Source organism: Poromitra crassiceps (genome assembly GCF_964638095.1).
Source record: "Poromitra crassiceps genome assembly, chromosome: 3".
Lineage (NCBI taxonomy): Eukaryota > Metazoa > Chordata > Actinopteri > Beryciformes > Melamphaidae > Poromitra > Poromitra crassiceps.
The window spans coordinates 92,320,563-92,343,771 of record NC_139625.1 but is presented as its reverse complement, the minus strand read 5'-3'; the positions used below and the strand labels follow the sequence as shown (position 1 = coordinate 92,343,771).

The 23,209-nt window shown below is 43.2% G+C and overlaps 1 protein-coding gene across 1 annotated transcript in view; it reads left to right on the top strand.

Moving 5' to 3' along the window:
* The window catches only part of LOC310773362 (NACHT, LRR and PYD domains-containing protein 3-like), a gene marked incomplete at its 5' end in the record, with an annotated part of 72,720 nt that overhangs the window by 17,198 nt on the left and 32,313 nt on the right, over positions 1-23,209 (top strand). The window contains 7 exons of the mRNA XM_083633231.1: positions 1,679-1,727; positions 2,350-2,622; positions 4,059-5,886; positions 17,538-17,711; positions 20,127-20,180; positions 20,264-20,512; positions 21,218-21,359. Coding sequence (XP_083489357.1) covers positions 1,679-1,727; positions 2,350-2,622; positions 4,059-5,886; positions 17,538-17,711; positions 20,127-20,180; positions 20,264-20,512; positions 21,218-21,359 — 2,769 coding nt within the window. The remainder of the gene's footprint in view (positions 1-1,678; positions 1,728-2,349; positions 2,623-4,058; positions 5,887-17,537; positions 17,712-20,126; positions 20,181-20,263; positions 20,513-21,217; positions 21,360-23,209) is intronic.

The window sequence follows — 23,209 nt, the reverse complement described above, 5'->3', positions numbered from 1 at the left end:
AACGTACTAAGCATATAAGCATATAGTGGGCAATTGCAGAATTATGGCCAGATATTAGCTACTGTGAGACAACAATGTATAGCCACCCCATTATGTTACTTTTTCATGTCAATCCCTGAAGCATTACTTTATTTGCACTCTTACAGCAGCGTTTATCTTGGGTGATGTTGGCACTGTCATGCTGGAAGGCCTTGTGGATCTCCTTCAGGTGGACTGGTCTTCGGTCTCTCGTCCAGCAGCAGCAGATGTCATCACCGTCATCGAAGTCTTTATCCATGTTATCGATGATTATTTATAAAAAATCTCATTGTGTAAATATTCTGTGAAAGCACCAATAGTTAGAGAAGGAAACCTCTCTTTGCATTTTATTTTGGTTTGTGTTTTAATAAAAGTACTTGTGCTCACATGTGGCTTTGATTTACCATTACAAATGTAGCCCAATTTGTAGAAAATGCTGATTTGAACAGGTCTAATGGCAAATATGGAATATCACCGAAGGAAATACCACGGTTTAATGCCAACAGATAAACCATACAGATTTGTTTAATTGTCAACACAAAAAAGGGAGCAGAGACATGGTTTTCAAGTATAACACAATGTACAACTTTTATTCAAAGACAGGATTGAAAAATATAGTTCACTTGCATTCACCTCCGACAAGACTGGACACTACGTTAAAGTCTGAAATGTACCTAGATTTGCTAGCTAGAATAATTGACATTTCAGCTTGTCACCTGATGTCAGTACAGTACTAGGAGTGCATTAACGTTCATATTTATATTATCGTTAGGTCAAACACACCTTAACGTTATGAGTGCGGCCGTTTGTCCATGATCAAGTCTAGCATTTCGGTATATTCAGTGTGTGTGGAAAGGAGAGTTAGACAATAGGCTAGCATTATTAGCACAGATGGCTATGGAAAACGCTATTTACAGTCCAATGGTCAAATGTTAGCAGTGACCACTTTTCATTCACTCACCAAAAAAAGCGGAAACCACCCTTCTTTGAGGTACGGTTAATACAGCCAACTGCATCGCAAGAAGGCATATACTGTCCAATATTGACTAAAAGCCACAACGCCACAAACGCCAATATAACAACAACATATGTCTAACGTTAGCAGATATTATATACAGTCCATGGTTAGCAGACACAGCCCCCTTGAAACAAGCTGAGCCAGTCTCGTTCTGGAGGAACCCAGCTGAATTCACGTTGGATTATGATATCAAGCCTTGATCCATTTTTATTTTACTCCTTAGCAGTGTGGATCTTACAGGTATAGTCCTCCTCTTTGAAATGGCGACTGAAAAAACCAAGATCGAAGCGAGCTTGGTAATGTAGCCGTTCAGTAGCTATGCTATTGTTAGCTATCCAAGCAAAATGCCTTCTTCTTCTTCTTCTGCTATTGTTTTATGGCGATGCCTTCTTCTTCTTCTTCTTTGAGTTTTATGGCGGTTGGCAAACATATATATGTGCATTACCGCCACCTACTGGAGTTTGATATCAGCCAAATTCCTGAGGGGTGGGCGTGGACTTAGAAAAACACGAGCCCAGTGCATTGTGGGAAGTGGAGGATTTCGGCACCCCGCACCCGCCCCCCCCTCAACTAATATCACAATTACATTAACAATGATTGAGTGATGTGTGTGATTGTGAATATTTCCTGTGATTTTACCAGGGAGCAACGATGGCGACGGATAAAGTGAAGGTAGAAACCGTGATGGCAGGTAGGTGAAACAGGGGCAGACTGGACTGGACTATGGCTAAATTGGGTATTTCTCACATTTCCCACAAAGTCTGGTGAACATTTGGATTCAGCCTTAGTGATTTGGGGGCCCTAATGCAAACAGAGGAACACAGAGTTCCAACATTCACCTTTTAAAACCCATCCTTTCAATATATTTCCTTCAAGTTATGGCTGAGCACGGACACAGTGGTGATACTGCTAGCAGCAACAGTTGATTTGTTAATGAAAAAATGTAAAAAAAAACATACAATTTCCTCTGCTGTTTTTCTGCACCAGAGAAGCTTTGCTTCATGTTTTTATGTCTTTTGCAGCAGCTGGAGCAGTGGCCAGAAAAATAAGCTCAAATACAAGAATAAATATTCTGATAGAAGTGGAATAGCTCACTGCACTATGCACATACTTGCAATATGTCTTGTAATGGAGCCTGTCTTGTAATGGAGCCCCCTAGCATAATAATTTCACATGTGCGTACCTGTACAACAGAGTGACAATAAATATCTTGAAAGCCTTCATGTTGAATCCTTCAGAGGCAAAGTAGCCTGATACAAGCTGATTTTAGTCTGCTGTTCACTCAACTATTTTCTTATTCAATTTCTCATCAGAGAAGCACTTTGTGGATAAACACCGGGTTGACCTGATCCAGAGAGTGACCATGGTCGCACCAATCTTGGATAAGCTCCTGACTGAGGATGTTATCAATCAAGAATGCTACGATAACATCATGTCTAAACCTACCACTCAGGATAAGATGAGGGAACTCTATAAGTCACTGCATGCCAGTGGAGATAGAGGCAAAGATATCTTCAAAGATATCCTTAAGAAAGAGGAGAAGTTTCTTGTGGAGAACCTCAAGGGACTCAAGAAGCAAGCAGATGGTGAGTTGGACACTGTTTAACAGAAGAACATGTAAGAGCAAGGGGCATTTAATTGGGTGGGAGATATGAGCAGAAATAGGTGCGACTACAAAGTGAAATAGATTTTTTTATTTTTGAATTTGAATTGCTCAACTTGAATAATTGCATTGAAAAACTTAATTTATTGTTAGTTTCTTTAGATTTTAATATACGGTACTTTATTGATTCCCCAATAGGGCTGTGCTGATTGCCATGGAAAATGTAAATCACATTAGCCTTTATTTAGACAATCAATAGTTTAATACACACACATACATTTGTATGTGTGTGGCCCTGTCTACATGTAGAAGAATCTTTGCCTGTCCATTGTACAGTATGTAAACCTGATTATGCATCCGTGAATATGCAAGAGTCCATCTCTTGGCCAAGATATATTAGACGATCTGGGCTCAAGCTTTCACCCAGTGTTTCCAGTGGGCGGAAGTTGGGCGGGTGTACTTGCCTTGACAGACAACTCCTTCAGCCAATCAGCTTTGGATCCAGTCAAATCCAAATCCACTCGGGAGAACAGCAAAAATAACTTTTCCGCCGATAAACTCCGATGTTGCAAACTCCTGTACTTGTTTAATTGTTCTTATTAAGTCTGTTTAAACTAGACACACGTTGACGTTACTGCTCGAGGCGGACAGGCACGGAGGCAGCCATTACTGTTTTGCTAGGGGCGTTCCTGATTGGCCGGTTATGATGTCAACTACGAGGTGGGCCGCCGATTGGCTAGTACACTTTGCAGTTTCTGCCAAAGCCGTATAATAGAAGAGTTCCGACATCTCCATTCACTCCAATGGACCAGTTTTTTTCCAGGAAGTAGAAAGTGGAACTCTTGAGTAAAAAAAGCAGCACTGTCGAGTTGCAGCAAAATAGACAGTTTGTGTTGTACTTTGAAAGGTTTTTTCATCCCTTGAATCAAATTGTACATTATCAGCTTTATTTTAGCATGCAAAAGTAGCGCGAGACCCATTCCTGGCTGTTCATTGGCTAATGAGTCATGATTTTGGTCCTCCGCTGACGCCACTCTCTTACTAGAGGACACTAGTTTCTGCAAACACCCTCCCAGGGCTTGAGCCCAGATGGTCTGGTAGAACTAAATGAAATGAGTTCACGTGACCGGTTGGTTTACCAGGCTAAATATATATGTAAATACATTCATTTAAGACGACTTCTAATGACTCCTGGCTTCAGTTTTTCATCTCAAGTGGTTTTCTTCAAGTGGTTCACTATTTACCTTTTTGGCTGTTAAATTCAATTCTGAATCACCGATTATGACATTTTAGCTGACGATTATCAGTCACACAAATAATTGTGATCAATGATTTAATTTCCTGTGTAAATTATCAGGAAATCTTTGCATTAGTCTTTATCAACTTCTCATTGATTTCACCTGTTGCTTATTCTTTCAGAAACTCCTGCTGCCATCTGGCAACATCAACACAAAACCAAACAGAAGAAGACGTTTCAGTGTGTGTTTGAGGGGATTGTTAAAGCAGGAAAGTCAACAGCTATGAATCAGATGTACACAGAGCATTACCTCACAGAGGGAGGGACTGGAGAGGTAAATGATGAACATGAGGTCAGACTGATTGAAGCAGCATCCAGAAACCTGAGATCAGAAACACCAATCAAATGTGAAGACATCTTTCAACCCTTACCTGGAAGAGATGAATCAGCCAGAACCGTGATGACAATGGGAGTGGCTGGCATTGGGAAAACAGTCTTAACACAGAAGTTCACTCTGGACTGGGCTGAAGACAAAGCCAACCAGGGTATACAGTTCATATTTCTGTTCACTTTCCGAGAGCTGAATCTGCTGAAAGAGAAAAAGTACAGCTTGATGGAACTTCTTCATCACTTCTTTCCTGGGACTAAAGAAACTGAAAACTGCAGTCTTGACAAGTTCCAGGTTGTGTTCATCTTTGACGGTCTGGATGAGTGTCGACTTCCTCTAGACTTTGAGAATAATGAGATCCTGACTGATGTCACAGAGTCAACCTCAGTGGATGTGCTGCTGACAAACCTCATCAGGGGGAACCTGCTTCCCCTTGCTCGCCTCTGGATGACCACACGACCTGCAGCAGCCACTCAGATCCCTCCTGAGTGCGTTGACATGGTGACAGAGGTGAGAGGGTTCACTGACCCCCAGAAGGAGGAGTATTTCAGGAAGAGATTCAGTGATAAGAAGCAGGCCAGCAGAATCATCTCCCACATCAAGACTTCACAAACCCTCCTCATCATGTGCCACATCCCAGTCTTCTGTTGGATCATTGCTACCGTTCTGGAGTCGGAGTTCAAAACCAGTAAGAGAGGAAAGATGCCCAAGACCCTGACTGAAATGTACATCCACTTCCTGGTGGTTCAGTCCAAACGTCAGAATGTCAAGTATCATAAGAGAGCTTGGACAGATGCACGCTGGAATACAGAGACCAAGAATATGATTCTCTCTCTGGGAAAACTGGCTCTTGAGCAGCTGGAGAAAGGCAACCTGATCTTCTATGAAGAAGACCTGATAGAGTGCGGCATTGATATCACAGCAGCCTCAGTGTACTCAGGAGTTTTCACACAGATCTTTAAAGAGGAGTGTGGGCTGTACCAGGACAAGATGTTTTGCTTTGTCCATCTGAGCTTTCAGGAGTTTCTGGCTGCTGTCTACATGCTCCACTGTCACACAAACAGGGATAGGATGGCACTGGGCACATTCCTGGGAGAAGAATCTGATCCGGACATAATGCTGAGAAGAGAAGCAGGTATATCGGAAGACAATGACCAATCCCTGGATGCCTTCCTGTTGAGAGCCATGGAGAAATCCCTGAAGAGTAAAAATGGCCACCTGGACCTCTTTGTCCGTTTCCTTCATGGCCTCTCACTGGATTCCAGCCAGAGACTCCTACGAGGCCTGCTGGGTCAGACAGAGAGTAGACAAGAAAGCATCCAGAGAGCCATCAACAACCTTAAGAAGATGAGCATTCATAATGACACCTCTCCTGGCAGAAGCATCAATATCTTCCACTGTTTGATGGAGATGAACGACCAGTCAGTAAATCAGGACGTCCAACAGTTCCTGAAGTCAGAGAACAGATCAGATAAACTCTCTGAGATCCACTGCTCAGCTCTGGCATACATGCTGCAGATGTCAGAGGAGGTTCTGGATGTGTTGGACCTGAAGGCCTACAACACAACAGTGATGGGACGAGCCAGACTTCTCCCAGCTGTGAGGAACTGCAGGAAGGCTCGGTTAGTCCTTGTGTGAATACCAACAGGATAGAACAGTGTAGAGCCACCTTCATATCTGAGACCATCAGAATTACAATAAACATCTATAGTTCCTCAAACATACACACTATTAAAGGAACACTGACGATTTTCAACCAGCTTTGTATCATTACCAAATCAGTTTTACTGTATATCTGAAAACTGCAGTTGTGCAGGCATTCATTTAGTTTGACAGTTATTGAGAGCTGATTTGAGTTAAATTGTTTATTTGTTTATTAAAAAGGATCCCCATTAGCTAGACGACAGCTAGTCTTCCTGGGATCCAAGACAAAATACACATTACATGACACGCAACAATTAAAATACAAAAACACAAAGGAAAAGAACAGAAGAAAGAATAAAAAGCAAATCTAAGTTAAGACAGACAATAGAATGGTCAGCTAGCCCTCTAGCTGGCCAATAGCCCAAATATTAATATATGGTCCGTACAACTCTATACTTTAGAAAACAAACATAGAAGGAAAAGTGATGTGACAAACATCATTGTGTGTGATAGTGTGTGTGTGAGTGTAGATGGGATCTGAGCATCCTTTTAAAACCAAATATTGCATGGTTGACAATTCCAAGAGGCTATGGACAATTTTCTTATTATTGTGCTTGCTGAAAGCAAGGCACAATCTATAAAGTCCCCCATACTTATTATTATATATATATGCCACAATTTCTGGGACGTAATAACTCCCACAGTTTTCACACCACATAGACATGCCAGAACTCAAAATGTGCGGCTCATTGAGGACAGGGTTGTTATGACTTTTGTTAGGGTTTGGTCAAGCGGTTTGGGCGCTATTCACGATTAAGCACAAGTTTTTTTCCCATTCACTTGAATGGGGTTTCACAGAGGGGCCTTTTACTATCCACGAAAAAAGTTACACCAATTGACCAGATGGTGGCGCTATAACAGCCCTCTTTACGTTTTGGTCCATAACTTTTGAACTATAGGGTCGACAATCAAACTTCTTTTTTCCCTGGATTAACACCCATTTCCGTCTGACTAGATTTTCCGCCATTTTGAATTTTGTCCAAAACTGGGGGTTTTTGCGATTCCACCTTCAAATTTTGTCCAATATTTACCAAACCAAAGCACACATCATGTGTGGACTGTCCTGCACAACACTGATTTCGCGGATTTAAAAAGAAAACGCACCATTGCGATATAATCGACTTCCAAAGTTCTGTGGGTGGGGCCTATTTCACGAAGATCGCCATAACTCTGGAACACCATGTCCGATGCTAACCAAATGTGGTACAGGTGTGCAGTGATTTACTCTGAGCTGATTAAAAACAATTGTGTCATTTCGCCTATAGGGGGCGCTATAGCAACATTAAGTACCTGTAGCTCACAAACCATAGGAGCGACTGTTGCCAAATTTGGTTCATTATGTTCATAGAGAACTCTTCTACTCTGGCCTAAAATATTACACCGATTGACCTGACAGTGGCGCTATAACAGTCATCTTTACATTTTGGTCGATAACTTTAGAACCGTAGCTTCTACAATCAAACTTATTTTTTGCCAGGTTTCCTTGGCTCCTCCCACGTTTACTTATTGCTGTGATCTAAAAAAAGTAATTATTAATAAAATTATTTCGCCCCTGAATTCCTTGGCTCCTCCTGCTTCTCCTCGCATAGGCCCGTCCATAACCACTTAGTCCACCCTACCAACCGTCTACAAACACCCTAGCGACCAGCCGGAAACACCCTAGCAACCAATTACTACACCCTTTAACCACCTAGAGACGTGCTAGCTACACATTGCCGATTAGGGCTGCATGGGTGTAGGGTGTTGCAAGGAGGCGGGCGTGGCTAGGACAGCAAGCACAATTACATTTTCGTTAGGAAATTTAGATATTCTAGTTGGTTTTCTGTCTGGGCAAAGTCATCTGATCTTTTTTATTTTTATTTTTTTATGTTATAAATAAATAAATATAAATAAATATAAAATAAATAAATATATATATATATATATATATATCAGAAACACTTTTATTGCCACAGTATTCAAGTTACATACGAGGAATTTGTCTTAGTGTCTGTATGCAGCGTAGCGGTCAGATCAATATACAGAGATAAGAAGTATAAAGCTACATAAAGACAATCACAGCGTTGCAAGTGCAATCAAATCAAGTAAATCTATATACAATATGTACATGAGTGGAGGCGTGTTCCGTGGATAATAAATATGAATTTACGTTGAATTTACATGAGATTTACAGACTGAGTTAAATAGGCAGTGAATTTATATGAATTTACAGTGGGAGTTAAATAGAAGTTAACATGAAATTTACAGTAAGTTAAATAGTAGGGGTGTCACGATACACTAATTTCACGATACGATACACGATATTGGGTTCACGATAACGATACAATACGATATTTTAACAATATTCTTTTTAACAAAAGTAAATAACTTGTATGTATTTATTTATCATTTATTTAACCATTTGAGTCCCGTTGAAATTGAAACCTCTTTTCAAGGGAGCCCTGGGAAAATACTGGAAAAATAGTCTTTCATTTGAAATACACAAAATACAAACAAATGCTGTTTTTGGAAATGGTTATTATAATAACTATAAAACAACATGGAAGATAATGCTTCTCTTGCAATAGAATGTGTCACACTGTCACAAACTAAATGTTTGTTGCATGGTGAAAGAAAAATAAAGTATACAATCTATTTCTTAAATAACTCATGCTCAATGGTCCCTAAACGTATGTAATCTTATGTACCCCTTGAGCTGTTTTGCCATGCCAGTAGTAGTCTACCCCCTCACTCATGCGTGTTGATTCTGCTAATTTGTTCTATTATTATTCAGGAGAATTTTTTTTTTTTTTTTCTTTCTTTTTTTTACGATATCATTTTTTTCTGACAATACGCATATCCTGACGTTTCGATATCGCGATATATCGTGCGCCGAAATATTGTGACACCCCTATTAAATAGGCATTAAATAAGCAGTGAATTTACATGAATTTACAGTCCCAGTTGAACAGGCATTAAATCAGATATGAGTTACAGTTTTATGGGGGGGGGTTCAGCTGACTTCAGGAGGAGATAGTGGGTTTGCGCGGGGGGGGGGGGGGGTTGTTGGTGAGGTCCTTGGTGGAAGGGGTTTCCAGGTCTTGTTGAGGATGATGGTGATTGGGAAGAAGCTGGTCTTGTGGCGAGTGGTTCTGGTCTTGGCAGACCTCAGTCTCTTGCCGTGGGGGAGTGTCTTAAAGAGTTTGTGGCCAGGGTGGGAGGGGTCGGCCATGATCTTGCGAGACCGCTTCAGTGTCCTGGCTGCATGCAGGTCTTGGAGGGATGGCAGGTTGCATCCGATTATCTTCTCAGCACAGCGGATGATGCGTTGAAGTCTGTTAATGTCTTTGAGAGTGGCAGCAGCATACCAGACGGTGATGGAGGAGGTGAGGATGGACTCAACGATGGAGGTGTACAAGTGCACCATTGTGGCTGCCGCACAAAGTACATCCTCTGCTGTGCCTTCTTGGTGAGAGCTCGGATGTTCAGCTCCTATTTTAGGCCATGGCTGATGATGGTCCCAGATGTCACCAGATGGTCAACTTCCTGTCTGTATTCCGACTCATCTCCGTCTGTGATGAGCCCTATGAGAGTGGTATCGTCCGCGAATTTCAGGAGCTTGACTGGTGACTGGAGGCGCAGTTGTTGGTTTACAGACCGAAGAAGTAGGGAGAGGGGACGCCGCCCTGGGCAGCACCGGTGCCGATGGACCGAAAGTCAGTTATGTGCTTACCCAGCCTCACATGCTGCTTCCTGTCAGTCAGGAAGTCTGTGGTCCATCTGCAAATGGGGTCGGGGGCGCCCAGCTGGGAGAGTTTCTCCTGTAGCAGGGCTGGGATGATCGTGTCAAACATTGAGCTGAAATCCACCAACAGAATCCTGGCATAGGTTCCTGCATTGTCCAGATGTGTGAGGATGTGGTGGAGGGCCATGTTTATTGCATCGTCTACAGACCTGTTGCGCTGCAGGCAAACTGTAGGGGGTCCAGGAGTGGGTCTGTGATGGATTTAAGGTAGGACAGGACAAGGCGCTCAAAGGACTTCATGACCACAGAGGTCAGGGCGAAGTGCAGAGGGCCTTGCCTTTTTTGGGAGGGGGATTATGGTTGATGTTTTGAAGCATGTTGGTACATAGCAGGTCTCCAGTGAGGAATTAAAAATGTCTGTGAATACTCGGGCCAGCTGGTCAGCACAGCGCTACAGGGCAGAGGGTGATACGGCATCAGGGCCAGCCGGTAATTGAAGAAATATGAGCGGATAAGAGCATCCACTCATATTTCTCTAATCAACTGCCTTCAGGCGGGACATCCGGGACATCCCCCTATCATCGCTCATTATTTCCCCTGAGCTTCCCTTTCTGTTTTGACCAAGTTTTCCATGCTCAAATTACAGACGTTTAGGCGGAAGCATTTATAAATTGAGAGAGCCAACCGTCTTTTAAGAGACTAGTATTTTACAAGGCTGCAAATTAATACTGAACAAACAATGACTCAAATTAAACAATGCATACTGACAATGTAACAAGAGCTAAGTAGGCTACAAATATGGGCTATATCCTTTTAACACACAGACCCCACTAGCTGGCCAGCTGGATCAGTTCAACATATCGCTAAACAGACCACCTCCCTACCTAAGAAACACTTTTCTATTAATGAAGGGTTTCACACGTTATGGCTCTATCCATGACAATTATGTATATTACATTTACATTTTGTCATTTAGCTGACACTTTTGTGAAAACGTAGAATACGTAGAATATTTGTTATAAATTGTGTGTGGTGTTTTTATTATATTATATTATTATTATTATATTATTATTATTAACCCTTGTACCCTGCTGCCGCGGAATCCTCAATTTACTCCTGGTCCATCTGATGGACCTTAACGAGAATACTGTACTAATTTATAAATATTAATTTAAATTTTTAAATTTTTGACTGTTTATAATTCATTGGTAACTTCTTCCCTAATACCTCATACCAACATTTCATACCTATTCGAATTTTAACCCCTCAAATGCCAGTGTACAGTAAGTACAGTAAAAAAAAAAAGTACATAAAAAAAAAAAAAGTGATTTTTTTTTCCATTTCCATAAAGACAAACTGGGTTTGGGTCTGATATTATGGGCAAGTTGGGGTGTTTTACAAAAGTCACCACTGCAAGATGCCTAGTATCAAAGATTCGCAGGCATGATGTCACAATAGCTATGACATCACTAGCCTATGACATCATCAGTGATGTCATGAGATGATTTTTTGTCAATAATATGTCACTGATGACATTACTGATGATGTCACACACATTGTGACATCATCAGTGGGTTTTTGTATTTTTTGTGATTTTTTGTAAAAATAGTATTTTTTCATATTTTGAGCCAAAAATCCAAAAAGCGCATGTTTTGGACTACCAGCCATTTTCCCCAAAAAACACAAACGAGCTTTAGTCCAGCATCTATCCTGGTCTAAAGGCTTCAAATCAGTAGTGTGGACTGTCAAATTCAGTTTTATAATATTTTCCCATCTTTGGCATAGGAATCAGTTTTTTTTACATTTCATGTAAACTGTATGGAATTGATTGCTATGCCAAAACTGGGGGAATATGGGGAAATAGGCAAACACATTAGAAACTACAATTTTAACCGCTTGAGTCAAGGTGAGATGTGTAACATCAAGGAAATAATGATTTTTTGAAAAATTTCCTGGATGTAAAAAAAAAAATGTTCTTTTTGTGCAAAATTAACATTGAAATCAATGGGACAACTATGCAATGGACTTTGAGACCATGTAACTCCCCCAAAATTTCTACCAACTCCAAGGTTAGATATTAAGGTCAAAGTTCAAGGTATTTGGTCCAGGATGCCCGCTGAAATAAATGAAATAAATTAATTTTGTGAAAATTTGCTGGGAGTACCAATAGAGTGGTTTCAATGGAAGTCAATGGACGAGGAGTAAATTGAGGAGTATTTTTGAAAATAGGTCTTAGGATCGTATAAAAATGATAACTATGATTGATTTTTGTCAAATACCCCCCAAAAAATACCTAGCCTTAATTTAAGACCATATACTCAAAAAATGTCGAAACGGCCCATACGCGAATGCAGGAAAAGTCCATCAGATGGACTAGGAGGGTACAAGTGCCATATAATTCCATGCGGCCCCAGCCGTCCTGACCTCAAGGTTGGGAAAGCCTGCTGTAGGCAGAACTTTGAAAGTAAACCCTAACCAAATCTGTAGCTCTAATGGTGTCAGGCTGTTTTACTGAGTTGTTTTACCAGAAGTTGAACTCGACATGCTGATTAGTATTATTATTGTTGTTGTTGTTGTTGTTATTATTACTAATATCAATATTAATATTATTATATTTTTTTGTAATTTTTACAAAAATGATTTCATCATAGCATTTATGTATTCTTTTCTGTTTGGTTTCTGCTTATATCTAATTCTATAATTTTGAATTCTATACTACATTATTATGATGTTGTAGTAGTAGTAGTACTGCTGGCACTTGGCGCATGCATGAATGAGGACGTCTGTGTTTGCTCCGGCCAAAAAGCTCCCTCAGCTCCCTTTTGATCTAATTTTAAGTTGAATCTCTGTCCTATACTTTTAGTCTATGACTGGACTATCGGTCTACTTTAACATGGTGAAAGCGTTTTAACGATCAGATCTGTGGATCTTAAGTTTGATCCGTTTTAAAGTCTTCCGGGTCTCTACTGCCCGCCATTTCACCGCTGCTTGCCTGTTAGCCTGCTAGCTGCTAACTTCACAACAAAACATAATCGATCCAGGATACCTCGACCATCTATCTTACCGGAGGCTATTCAAACGCAGCAGGCCCTTTCTTTGGGCCTGTGCCGTAAAATCACCACCAAACCTCCACAAATCATGCCACCTACCTCACCATCCAGCTGCAACAGCTGCCATCGCCTGTCCCAGAGGGTAGCGACGCTCGAGGGGAGAATCTCCGAGAATATATTCTCCGTGTTAGACTTAGATGAGTTTCCCCTCCTCCCTGTCCACAACACCCCGTTTCCAGCGTTGCCGCCTCCACCCTCCCTTGATCTGTCCAAGCCGTCTGAGCGAGTTTCTGTCCGCTCCTCACGCCACCACGCCCCCCCCTCCTGCCCCGTCCAAGTCCACTTCACCCCCCACCCTACCACCCCCCTCTCTCCCGAGATAGCCGGTTCGAGTGCCGTCACTTCACCTGTCCCGGTCACCCGTGGCCCCCTGCCCTCCCCCCCCTCCATCAGTCTGGCCGTCCGTCCTCAGTCCCCTCTCGCCTCAGGCTGCTGAGGGAGGCCACGGCAAGATCTAAGTCGGCCGCCTCCTCCCGTCATCAGCCAGTCCTCTCCTTATGCCCACCAGTAAGCCACAGCCATCTCCTCGTCCTCTCTTCACCCCGACCTCGTTAATCATCGGCAACTCCATCACCCGTAACATCCGTTTTTTCAACGCAGCCACTCATTGCGTTCCCGGTGCTACTGGCAATACCATCCTCAACATACTCCTAAATCTGCTAAATTCTCTCCTGTCGTCCATTATCCGTATTATTGTCCACGTTGGGTCCAACAATACCTCCCGCAATCAGTCCGAGCAGACCAAACAAGATTTCAATCACCTCCTCACGTTGCTTAAGTCCTGCGGTAAATCTGTGTTCATCTCTGGCCCCACCCCCACCTTCCTCCATGGTATAGCCCGTTCCAGAAAAATCCTCAGTCTCCACACCTGGCTCCAATCCTCTTGCAATAATCTCAACATCCACTTCATCGACAACCTCAACCTGTTCTGGGACCGCCCCTTTTTCTTCACATCAGATGGAATTCACCAAAACAAACTAGGATCCAATGCCCTCACTGCCAACATACGCCATGCGGTACACTGTGCATGCGCACCCCCGGAATGACTAACTACTCCACAGCCACCTCCCCCCCCTCATCTACAGTCAACAACTATCTCAACCTGATCACAGCAAATCTCCCCTGTCCTGCTCCCCCTTCCCCATTATTGCACTGTTTATCTCAACTCCGCTTGATCTCATCTTCACCCGTTCCTGCTGCACCTCCAACCTCTCAGTCACCCCTCTCCACGTTTCAGATCACATTTCCTTCTCCCTCCTGATCTCCCCTCCCACCTCTCACCCTCCCCCTTCTCTCCCCATTTCCTCCCGGCGCAACCTCAAATCTCTCTCACCCTCATCCCTATCCTCCGCTACCCTCTCCCTCCTCCCCTCCGCTGATCAATTCTCTCTCCTATCCCCGGATGAAGCCTCCCTCACCCTCATATCCTCTCTCTCCTCTGCCCTTGACTCCCTCTGTCCACTCTCTACTAAACCTGCCCGCCCCTCTCCCCCTGCACCCTGGCTCACTGAACCCCTCTGCACCCACCGCTCCCGACTCCGCACCTCAGAAAGGACATGGAAAAAATCTCGCAACCCCAATGACCTCGCCGCTTATCACCTCTCCCTCTCCAACTTCACCTCCTCCGTTTCTTCTGCCAAATCCTCCTTCTATATTTCCTCTATTCAATCCTCTGCTTCTAATCCCCGCAAACTATTTCAGACCTTCACATCCCTCCTCAATCCGCCTCCTCTGCCCCCTCCCTCCTCCCTTTCTGCCAACAATCTCTCCTCCTTCTTCATCAATAAGGTCGCTGCCATTAGCTCATCTTTTCCCTCACCAACCCTCCTCACCCCCTCTCTCACATCCTCCTCTTCTTCACAACCTCCCGCCTCTATGTCGTTCTTCTCTCCCCTCTCCTCTGATGATCTCCTTAAAATCATTCTTCCAGCCCGTGCCACCTCCTGCCTCATAGATCCTATCCCCTCATCCCACCTTCAGTCCATCTCCCCTGACATTGCTCCCTATCTCACCTCCCTCATCAACTCCTCCCTCTCCTCTGGTATTTTTCCCTCTGCCCTAAAAACAGCCATAATCAAACCACTCCTCAAGAAACCGTCTCCTACCGCCCGTGTCCCTCCTCTCCTTCATCTCCAAATCACTCTAACGCACAGTATCTGGTCAATTATCTTCTTATCTCTCCCTTCACAATCTCTCCGACCCCCTGCAATCTGGCTTCAAACCTGCACACTCCACTGAAACAGCTCTTCTCTCTGTCACCTCCACCCTTCACTCTGCCAAAGCTTAATCTCTTTCCTCTGTCCTCATTCTGTCGCTTTTGACACCATCAACCACCACATTCTACTGTCCACCCTATCCGACCTTGGCATCACCAGCTCTGCACTTTCCTGGTTCTCCTCTTACCTATCTAACTGCTCTTTTCAGGTCCTCTGGAGAGGAACTCTTTCGGACCCCTGCACTCTCACCACGGGTGTCCCCCAGGGTTCTGTGTTAGGTCCTTTCCTCTTTCTTCTCTACATGAGATCTGGGTCACGTCATTTCCTCTCACGGGTTCTCCTATCACTCCTATGCAGACAACACACAGCTCTATCTCTCCTTCCCCCCCTCGGACTCCCATATATCTTCCCGTATCTCTGTCTGCCTCAAAGATATTATCAACTGGATGTCTTCTCACCATCTCAAACTCAACCCCGACAAAACCAAACTTCTCTTCTTCCCCTGCAACGACTCCCCCTATCTGATCTGTCCCTATCCATTGACAACACCACCGTCCTCCCCTCTCAATCAGCCAAAAATCTCGGAATTACCATTGATAACCAACTATCCTTCTCTGCCCATGCACATCACAGCAACAGCACGTTCCTGTAGATTCTCCCTCTTCAACATCCGAAAGATCCGCCCTTTTTTAACCATAGAAGCAACCCAAATTTTTGTTCAGGCCATGGTTTTATCTCGTCTTGATTATTGTAATGTTCTTTTAGCCCGTCTTTCCTCCTCTGCCATCCAACCCCTTCAACTCATCCAGAATTCTGCTGCCCACCTTGTTTTTAACCAACCCAAATTCTCCCATGTCACCCCTCTCCTCCATGACCTCCACTGGCTCCCCATCCTGTCATGCATCAAATTCAAAACCCTTGTCCTCACATACAGAGCTGTCCACTCAACTGCCCCCCAATACCTTCAACCCTTGATCACGTTCCAACCCTCCCACCGCTCCCTCCACCCCTCCACTAGCGCAAACCGTCTCACCCCCCCCCCCCCCTTGCTTCGTGGGCTCAAGGGCCGCTCTCAAGCTCGCCTTTTTTCCTGTCTCGCCCCCAAATGGTGGAACGAGCTCCCCCCCATGGTCAGGACATCAGAATCTCTCCCCATCTTCCGCAATCGGCTAAAAACTCATCTCTTTCTCTCCATTTTACCTCCCCCTAACCTTACTTCTTCATCTCCTTTATATGCTGACCACGGACTTGTTTTTTATCGCAAACGGTCAACTGTTTTTTGTTTCTTTATTTTATTCATCTTTTTCATTATCTCTACTATCCACTATGTATGTTACATGATCTATGATTGTTTTTTTTATCCCTCTGTACGTCGCTTTGGAGAAAGGCGTCTGCCAAATGAAATAAAGTAAAGTAAAGTAAAGTAGTAGTAGAAGTATGCTGTATACGTTTTGATTGGTATGCTAGTCTCTGATAATCACTCATTTTACATTAAATCTGAAAACAGACATTCTGGCTGTGAACTCTCAGACCTCAGCTCTGAAGTCCTGGGGTCCATCCCATTTCTCTTAATTGCATCACCTTTGCCTCTCTTCTGTCCTTTCCTTAGTCTAGTCCTTCCTTCTTAGTCCCTCCCACTGAGGAGGGATGGAGGAAACTAGTGAGGAGAGACGAAACGAGTAAATGTGCGGTTAGAGAAATGAGATGTCCTTCCGTCTGAAGCATCACGTGAAGCCATGTCCCTGTCTAATGACAGTGGCAGCAGATCACAGCTACAACTGCCCCCCCCCCCCCTTTCTCTTCACAACTAAGATGGGTTATGGCTGAACACCTGAACTAAATGTAATTTAGGCTCCCCATGTTCTTATGTTTAAAATATACTACAGCATGCGCTGGGACGTGTCATCAGTGATGTTAACTGGGGTCGTAAGGTGTTTCGGGTCTGTCAACATCATACACCCTCGCCCAGTAGACCCAGCCGAGGCCGATTAAGACCCCGACCCGCGTCCCAGAAGCAGCCGCTCACGGATCAGCCTTCCTACTCTGTCTGCAACGTTGCCCGCGGAAGGGTTGATCACGCCCAATCCGCTGCAATAGAGTTAGAAAGACCTTCGGTGCATGGAGGGTGGATGTAATTCTTACATTAATGTTATATCAGTATCATATGATGGGCTCTAAAACCTCGTTAATTTGAGCTTCTTCACATTTGCGCTACGGGGCGGACTAATTAACGTGGTGCCGTTCATTTGTAGTGTTGATGATTAATGAGTCCCTCGACCACCCTGCATTTCAGATATTCCCCTGCCACCCTGCATTTGGGAAATGATCTTCCGGGAAGTCTGGTCTGGTGTCTCCTTGGTCAGAGCTCCTCACAGATCTCTCCTCCCTCCTCATGGCAGGATAAGAGCTTTTGGATGCTCTTCCAGTTGACAGACCAAGAACCACTTGATGTCAGATAAGAGAAATGGGATAGACTGGTCTCAGCTCTGAAGTCCAACCCCTCCTTTGTTTTTCTTCAGAATGATGGGTTGCTGTTTGGACGAGACTGAGTGTCAAGTCGTGGCTGCAGCTCTGAAGTCCAACCCCTCCCATCTGAGAGAGCTGGACATGAGTGACAATCGTATGAAGGATTCAGGTGTGAAGGTGCTCTCTACTGGACTGGAGAGTCCACACTGCAGACTGGAGATTCTCAGGTCAGACATTATATTTAATAAAGTACTGATATGAATATTATATGAATACTGAAATTTGAGGACGTCTGTATAGGGTCATTCCATCTGAAATCAGACAGGATCTGGTTTTAGAGGCTTAGATCTAAAAATCGTCTCATGTTTTCACACAATCCTTCTCTATACAAATTAATAACGATGAACTTTGTTGATGATATTCTCCATACTGTCATACAAATCCTAACCGCAGTAACTATGCTAACAATGAAACTGAGAAAAATGGCTTTAAAGTTTTTTGACTGTCCAGCCAAATGACTTATAGGTTGAAAAGTGATAATGCACTTATTTGTATTATTATTATATATGTATACATTAACTCATTCACCGCCAAAGACGTCTTTGACGTGTTATCAGAAATAGCCCTCCCCGCCAATGACGTGTTTGACGTGTTTTTGTTTTTATTAGTGCAGCGCGTAGTTCAAACACTTCCCCAGCCTGTGACATAGTATCAGGTCCCTAGCATCTAAGACAACACGTGAACAAACACATACCGCAGCTGTTGTTTTGAAATTGAGCAGGAGGAATATCAGAAAACGGATAAACGCTTCCTTGTGCAGACAGGAGAAACGCCATTGAAACGCCCCTCGGCGCGCTGCACGAGCTGGTCGCCTTCCTCTGTGCCAGCCGGGAGAAAACGGGAGAAAGTAATCCAGAGAGATGTGTTTGATCATCGGAGGAATGAGGAAATGATCGATCAGAGGGCGGTGAGGACGTGTTGAATAGCCGAGGGGAAAACGGGAACGATCAAATAGCAGGGAGGATAGGACAGGGAGACATGGACGAGGACGGGTGGACCAGAACAAAACAAAATAAACACACGAACAGCTAACAAGGCAGAAGCGGCAGTCACAGCAGCCCGCTGTCCGTTCTCAAGAGCTATTCAGTTGGTTCATGAAATCGCTGGGCTGCGTGCCCTCCAGTGTTGCTCCTGGCCAATCCCGGCGCCACAGGGCGTGGTTATTGCTTATCCTATGTGGGGTTAGAAATCACGCAACGAAGATAAAAGGGGGATCGTGTGTGTGTGTGTGTGTGTGTGTGTGTGTGTGTGTGTGTGTGTCTGTCTGTCGGTGTGTCTGTCTGTCTGTCTGTCTGTCTGTCTGTCTGTCTGTCTGTGTGTCTGTCTGCACACTCACTCACACTGAGTAAACTGTATTGTTGAATGTAAAAAAAAAAGCACTTCATGTGTATATATATATATATATATATATATATTATTTTTTTTCATTTGTGTCATAACGAATAATATTTACATGTCTGATGTCAATACAGTTCAAAATAAAAGAATTGAGAGCGAGTTCTGCCTGAGAATGTGTGCTTTACAAAAATTGCCTTTTCTCCTGTTTATCTTCTCATGGAGACCTTTTGGGTGAAAACAGGGTGTATATAAATGGCTATAAGTAGAGTACAGAACATGCTAAAAGCTCACTTTTTTTTCCTGGTGAACCCAGAGACGTACATCTTCATTTTGAGGTATTGCAAATCACTTTGGTGCTAATAGATCATTTACTGTGGGTCTTGAAAGATGACCAACAATTATGAAAATCTTTGGCCTGTGCTAAATATTGGCAGTCCTAAACTGGCCATGAATGAGTTAAGGATTTTTTATGGCTAAAAAACATGTTCAATTACTTGACCTATGACTGCAAAAATGCAGATACTGCACTCTGTGTATTACCTTAAACAGATATATAGGTAGTACAAATGCAAAGCGCAATAACTACAATCTAGTGTCCTTTTCCTGTCTTGTTTTTCATGAGAAAATCATAATCTGTTTTGATTTCGATACCACATTATATCTGTATTTAATTGTTTTATTGTTTACATGTTTAAAATGTTTAAATAGATGAGTAAGAGAAATTCAGGGAATCCCGATTGGATTGTATAACTACAGAGGGATTCACAGTAATAAGAACAAAGATTATGCCTTGGTGATTATTATGTTGTAAGAGGTGTACAAGCACTGAAGCCTTCAGGGAGCAGGTAGAAAAGTTACTATAGGCTCATTCCTTACCATTTTCAGGATATTTGCATTTCAAAGCAAGCTACAATATTATTTTCCCCCAGGTTTGCGCCATTATGAGTGATTCATATGTTGGGGTTTGTTATGGAAAGAGCCGGAAAATTGCAGTAACTACAAAGTCCAACCAAAAACCAATCAGGTTTATGTCTGTTTAAGTCCAGCTGAAGCTCTGGGAAACCAAATCAAACTGCAGTAAGTGTAATTACTGCAGTTTTGCCTGCTATAGCCTTGCACCTATATGTGATGTGCATATCATCTCCCTTTCAAAGTATTAGTGCTCCTGACAGCTCAGTATCATCATCATCCGTCATCGGGGTAGAGTAAGAATGTCCTCCTCCTGGGTCCTTGTGGGTCTTCAGGTGGGTGAAGAGGCCAATCCTGGAGCCACATATTTTGGTGCAGTGTGGGCAGGGGTGAGCAGTGGTGGTCATGGGTTTGGTTTGGGCCTTGGTGGGGGCTCTCCTTTCTCAGTCTGCACTTGTCTTCTGAGGCACAGTGGAGGTCGAGCGACCATTGAGTCGGTGCTGCGCTATGGAATAACTAGCTGGTTCGGAAACCTAACGGTTAAGACAAAAGCTCAAATATCTAACCTGGTCAAGACAGCAGGGAAGGTAATGGGGCAGCCCCCACCCCCTGGTCTCCAGGACATATATGTCCAGTCTGCTACTCGGCAGGCCAACAACATCCTAGATGACCCCTCGCATGTACTGCACTCCCAGTTTGAGCTCTTACAGTCAGGAAGGAGGTACAGGGTCCCTTTGTGCAAGCACAATCGTTATAAAAACTCGTTTGTCCCTCAATCAATTAACCTTATTAATGAGCAGCTAAGAGAGGATAGACGGACCTGAGGACCATGTAGCCTACTACAGATACTTTCTGTACTTGCGACCTGTGTGCGTGTGTGTGTGTGTGTGAGAGAGAGAGAGAGCGTGCGCAACTGTGCATGTGTGTGTGTGGGTGAGTGGCACATCTAGGGTGGGAATGTGGGTGGATGCTAAATGTGTGTGTGGGGATGATGTCACATGTCATGATAACTGTCATGATAAATATTATGTTATAGTAGATGTGTTGATGCCCATGGTGATGGGCTGGTGCTCCTGTATGTATCACTGCTACTGTTATCTGTATGCTGCAGCTTGAGCTTGTCGTCCACAACAAGTTTCTCCTAAGGGAGACCAAATAAAATAATCAATCAATCAATCAATATAGTGCAGCACCGTCATAGACACGTTTTCTCCAGGATGCCCTGTTGGTTGCTGTGACCTCCCAGGTGTTGAGGTCTATGTGGCACTTTTTGATGTTGGCTTTAATGTTGTCCTTGTACCTTTTCTTTTGACCTCCCAGGGCACGTTTTCCTATGAGTAGCTGGAATGTAGGACTTGTTTTGGCATGTGAGAGGCAGGCATACAGATGATGTGACCAGTCCATCTGAGCTGGTGTTGGGCGATAGTGGCAGTGATAGTGGGGATGTTGGCTTCTTGAAGGACACGGATGTTGGTGCGTCTATCATCCCAGCTGATCTTGAGGATTTTTCCGAGGCCTTCAGGTGCCTGCTGTATGTGGTCCAGGTCTCTGATCCCTACAGTAGGATGGTGAGGGCAGCACTACCGCTTTGTAGAGCAGGATTTTTGTCCTGGCCTGGAGGTCGCGGTTTTCAGACTTTTTCTTAGTCTTGAGAAAGCCCAACTGGCACAGCTGAGGCGGTGGTGTATTTCATAATCGAGCTTTGGAGGATAGAATGCTGCCGAGATATGTAAAGTTGTACACATTTCCCAGTCTGGTACTGTCAACGGAGATGATTGGGGATGGGGGGTGTTACTGTTGGGTGGTGGCTTTTTTATGTTAAGAGCCAGACCAAGCTGATTGTATGCCTTGGCAAAAGCCTCCAGAGTGCAGTGGATATGGTGGTAATTTTGCTTTTGGCCCTGAATCTGTTGATGTTGAGAAGTTGACCGTCAGTCCTGTACAATATTCTATCTCGTTGTCAAGTCAAGTCAAGTCAAGTCAAGTCAAGTGTATTTGTATAGCCCTAATTCACAAGCATGTCCCAGAGGGCTTCACAGAAAATATGTCTAGCTAATTCTAGCTGACACAACAGTAGCAAATTACAGTAATAATGATAACACATTGAACAATTAATAGAGAAATATAGAAAATATAGAAATATAGGATAGAGCTTGTGTCAAATGTTTACCTGTGAGATGTAGGATAGCGACAATAAAAATTGAGAAAAGGGTAGGAGCAATGACACAGCCCTGCTTGACTCCGGTGTCAACCTTAAATTTCTGTTTCATCACCACCGCCACTGAGTACTGTGACATGTCATGCAACAGTCTCAGTATTTTGATGTATTTGTCTCGGCAGCCAATATTTGCCAGAACCAAGGAGTCTGGGGAGCAGTCTGTTTGCCAAAACCTGAGGTAGAGTTTTCCCAGTGGTGAACAAAAGGGAGATGCTGTGGTAATTCCCGCACGCTGCCTTGTCACCCTTCTTAAAGGATGGCTTTACCGATAAGCAACCCACTTTGTATCAATAATATCGGTAATGTTAGCACATGGGCAGTGTTTACCTTCTCTCCATTTTCCTCATGGAGGACTCCCATTTCCTTCTCTGGCAAAGCGCTCTGTTGTGAGGCGTTTTACGTCACAACCACAACGCGTCATAATGGAACTGTATTATTATTATCATGTATTATTGTCATTATTTGTGGATTATGAAGCAGACTAATCATGTATTATTGTCATTATTATGGATCATGAAGCAGATTAATCATGTATTATTGTTATTATTTATGGATCATGAAGCAGGAAAAAAGGATTAAAAAAAATTAAAAAAAAAAAAAAAGAAAAAAAAAAGAAAAAAAGTAAAAAATAAAATAAAATAAATCATGTACAACTATTAAATATGCATTATAAAGTATGAGCAGGAAGCATGTTCTTTTTTTGTTTTTCTCCTTTTTTGTTTTCTTTTCTTATAAAGATTCACACTTGTTTTTCTTTCTTTGTCATGTGCTGTATGTGAATAGGGTGGGCAAAATAAGCTTTTAGCTTCAGCCCATACCTTTTTTTGGTCAAGATCTATGTAAAATGTGTTATGTCTATTGTTTTGATTACATGAAATAGAGGGTATTGTACATAGTGTTTGGATGACCAAAAATAAAAAATCTGCAAATCAAATCAATCAATCAAACTGCGGAAGTTCTGTTCAAGACCGGAATCTCCTCCGAGGGTGGTTGTTACTGTTTATTTAAAAATATATATATATGCGCACATCCACGGAGAATCACAAGTCCAATGACTTGCAGCTGGCGGGGGCGGAGTTTTTGCAGGCAGCAGCGTGAGCATTTTTCTCTGTGAGGAAAACAGATACAGATAGTAAACACTGCCCATGTACTTATATTACCGAGATTATTAATGATACAAAGTGGGTTGATTATCGGTAA